At 38.5% G+C, this 3,817-nt stretch overlaps 1 protein-coding gene and 1 pseudogene across 1 annotated transcript in view; one reads left to right on the top strand and one right to left on the bottom strand.

Annotated features, from left to right (window-relative positions):
* Positions 1–3,817, top strand: part of ECPAS (Ecm29 proteasome adaptor and scaffold) — a gene marked incomplete in the record, with an annotated part of 131,961 nt that overhangs the window by 61,729 nt on the left and 66,415 nt on the right. The window contains 2 exon segments of the mRNA XM_027769442.1: positions 3,331–3,416; positions 3,638–3,716. Coding sequence (XP_027625243.1) covers positions 3,331–3,416; positions 3,638–3,716 — 165 coding nt within the window.
* LOC102502736 (cytochrome c oxidase copper chaperone pseudogene) lies at positions 1,951–2,880 on the bottom strand (annotated as a pseudogene).

The raw sequence follows: 3,817 nt of genomic DNA, 5'->3' as shown, positions 1-3,817 counted from the left end.
CTCTTCCAAAAAAAAATTATATATATACACACATACACATATATATGTACACATACATACACATATATTTGTACGTATATGTGAGTATATCTATATATGTGTGTGTGTGTGTGTGTGTGTGTGAAATCTGTAGGGTTTTTATACACATGTGATCATGCCATTTGTGAATAGAGATAATTTTATTTCTTTTCTTCCAGTTAGGGTACTCTTTGTTTCTCTTTCTTGCTTGATTAATCTCCCTAGAACTTTTAGTGCTATGTTGCACTAAAATTTACCATTTTCATGGCTCTATGTGTATACTCTTGATATTCCCTGTACTTTTTAGCTTGGTAAACATTGTATGTTTTTGGTATTTGCTCAAGTGTGCCACCTCTAATCTGAAATGCTCTCTTTTTATAGAATAACAAAAAAGATTTTACTAAAACATAGCATTTACAGAAGTTTCCAGACAACCCGTACAAAATGGTCACAAGCTTCTTTCAAAGGAGTCTACACTTGATGACAGAGTCACAGTGTTAATGGTGAGGGCTGGGATTTTTTTTTTGGAGAGGTTTTTGCTATAGGGCGCGTGTGCTCACCAGACAGACAGAGACAGACAGAGAGACAGAAAGTAAGAAATAACCCCCCCCCCCCAGGGGGGATGGCCATGCCGCAGTCCTTTCTCCTCCATTCTCCTCTTGGAATCTTGGGCTCACACGCACACACGCCAGGCGTTAGTTTAAGCCGCCAGGTCCGGGACTTGAACTGCAGTCGACTACATGGGAGTCCAGCGACATAACCATTACGCTAACTGCTGGTCCCAGGGCTGTGATGTTTTTTGATGTTCCTGTTTTGGTTCAGATGATCAAATTTGTCCATCTAGTGTCTAAATACAGTTAGACTTGGGTACATAGCATGTTCTAAAGGACAGGTTAGCTGCTTTTAACCAATGTGATTAGATCACCATAGAAAGGGAAAAAGGAGCCCATAAAATTGAAACAAAACCACCTCCTCCCTCAAAGAAATAAAATAAAGAAAACATCTACACCCTGCACCTAACCCTGACAACTACCTTCATTCACAGTGCTTTATACTTAAACCATGATGGGGGAAGTGAATAAAAGCAGCAAGGGACCACTGCTATTAAACGTTTCACAACAATCCAGATACTTTGAGCCTCTGCTCATGCTTTACAACAGTGAATCAGGGCAAGACATAGATTTACTAATGTTCATTTAATCACCAAAGGACAGAAGATGCCCGGGCTTTTATTCTGTAATGTTTTAAGACTGTGTTCATTAAATGCAAACAAAAAAGGAGGAAGTCTTGGCAGACCAGAAATGATGCACACGTGATGATCAGATCGATTTAGATATTATTCACAGCATGTAGCCGTTCCTACGGCTTGGGCTTCGTTGGCCTTCCACTGCTCTGCTACATCATTTGCTAATGGATCATCTGGATTGGGAACAGTTAACCAAGCCTGGATTGATAGCAGAACTGTGTGGATCTGCAGTGCTGGGGACCACTTATCTTTCAAAATATCTAAACATATTCTTCCCCACTTGTCTACATTAGGATGATAAGTTTTTGTCATGAAATGTACTTTAGGGGCTGCCACTGGGTATTCTTCTGGAAAGAATAGTTCAAGTTTAAAAGTCCCTCCTTCAAAGGGGGAATCCTGGGGCCAGCAGTGACCACATAGAAATAGCAGGTGTTGCTCTCATCTGGTTCTGCTTTAATGCCAGGAACCGCTTCTACCAGCAAACGCTGGGATTCCTTATAATCCTGCAGGGCAGCCCGGCGTTTTGTCAGGTCCCGAGTTTGGCCTCTGGTCCTGTCTCCCTCATTTTTTATCTTTATTTTAAAATAAATTATACTTTTTCATTTTATCAAAGCTTGTTGAAGAACTCCTAAAAGTATTTTCTCTTCATTCTTCAGGAATTACTCATTTACAGAGCAGACCTCTATCTATAACTTAAATCCTAGGGCTTTTAGGCATTCCTTGTGGACCCAAATTATTATAGGTATCCACAGTGCACTTCTCCTTTCTCGATAACGCACCGATCACATGCCTTCTTGGTCTTTGGGCAGGCGCAGCAGGGCTTCGGTGACTTCTCCTGTGACTCAGATGGGGCCGGGCCTGCGGCTGACCACAAGACCCTTTATCTTTCGCGTGGAAAGCAGCTACTAGTGGAAACATTCTAAGCTCTTCCAGCCCTTGCAAATGCCAGTTTGTCCAGGGTTCTCATTTCTTATGAATACTGAGTATTGGTCTTTAACTCACTTGTTAAATGAAATCAGAAGCTAGTAGTTTTAGGAATAAGAGTATGGAGGTCTTTCTTAAGTGTGAGAGTGATCTTTCCCATAAAAAGTAGGAATCTGAGTAGATATCTTTGATGTTGATTTTTTAAAGATCATTTAATTTATTATTTTTTAAAAACTTTGTTGAGAGATAGAGAAAGAAAGTTGAGAAAGCAAGCCACCAGGTCCAGGACTTGAACCATAGTCAACCATGTGGGAGTCCCGTGGCTTAACTACCACACCACCTGCTGGCTCCTTGATACTGATATTTAATATTTGAGCTTGCAAAGGACTTAACTTCCCCAATCTTTTTACCTTTTAGATGTGATGCACACAGTATTTAGAACACCTCTGCCTTAATTGCACACTCATAGAATGTTTTAATTTTGATGTTTTCCATGAAGTTTTTATTATAATTTGTTCTGAATAATTGCATGTAATGAAGAAGCCTGATTCTACCCAATTGATCTTATTGGCTAGTGTGTCCTCCCTGTAGTGTGGAATGGCAGAATGATGGCCCACTTCAGTGTGTGTTCTTGGTTTCCTTATGGTAGACCCAAAGTTTTGCAGACTTGTGAGGTCAACCAATGTATTCATTATTCCATAAACTATAGGAGTTACTGACTGGGTTTCTAAGTTGATCATCTAATAATATTTGCTTGTATTAAAAGGAAATACATTGGGACCAGCAGTTGGTGTAATGTCTATGTCACTGGACTCCCATGTAACCGACTGTGGTTCGAGTCCTGGACTTGGTGGCTTAAACCCATGCTGGATGCGATTGTGTGCGTGCCCAAGATCCCGAGAGGAGAATGGAGGAGAAGGGATTGCGGCATGGCCATTCGCCCTGGGGGGTGATTTCTCACTTTCTGTTTGTCTGTCTTTCTGGTGAGCGAACATGCCTTATAACAAAAACCTCTCAAAAAAAAAAAAAAAGGAAATACATTGATTTTGAAGAATAAAGTGTAGTGCAGAAGATCTGCTGTTGACTGAAAATAATTGTTATTTTTGTTAATTTATGTTTTTTATTTTGTTACTTTTATATAGGTGGTGTATGATGGACTTTTTGGTACAAATACAAATTCAAAGTTAAGAACATTATCCCTGCAGTTTGTGCATCATATTTGTATAACGTAAGTTTTTCGAACTATTCTAACTGGAATGATCGAATGATTCAAGTGTTTTTACACTTCTTAACTAGAAAGAAATTATATTTGCTCATCTTAAAGTTTAGATTTTAATAGATTATTTTACTTTTTTCAGTTTTGTGTGTAATTATTTTAAGAAATCATCTGAAAAGACATGCAGTTTTGAGATCTTTACCTTGCCTTTTGTATGTGTGTTTTTTTTAAAGTTGTCCAGAAATCAAGATTAAACCATTAGGTCCAATGCTTTTGAATGGCCTCACCAAGCTAATTAATGAATATAAAGAAGTAAGTGATTTATCTTTTAAGTTTTGTTAATGTTTTTTATTTTAAAGTGTTTTCTAAAGCAAATCTTTCTGGTATATTTTTTACTGTAGTTAAATTTTGCT

Source organism: Tupaia chinensis, unplaced genomic scaffold (genome assembly GCF_000334495.1).
Source record: "Tupaia chinensis unplaced genomic scaffold, TupChi_1.0 Scaffold000081_1, whole genome shotgun sequence".
NCBI classification, from domain to species: domain Eukaryota; kingdom Metazoa; phylum Chordata; class Mammalia; order Scandentia; family Tupaiidae; genus Tupaia; species Tupaia belangeri.
The sequence above is the reverse complement of the archived record's forward strand: the minus strand, read 5'-3'. Positions and strand labels throughout refer to the sequence as shown.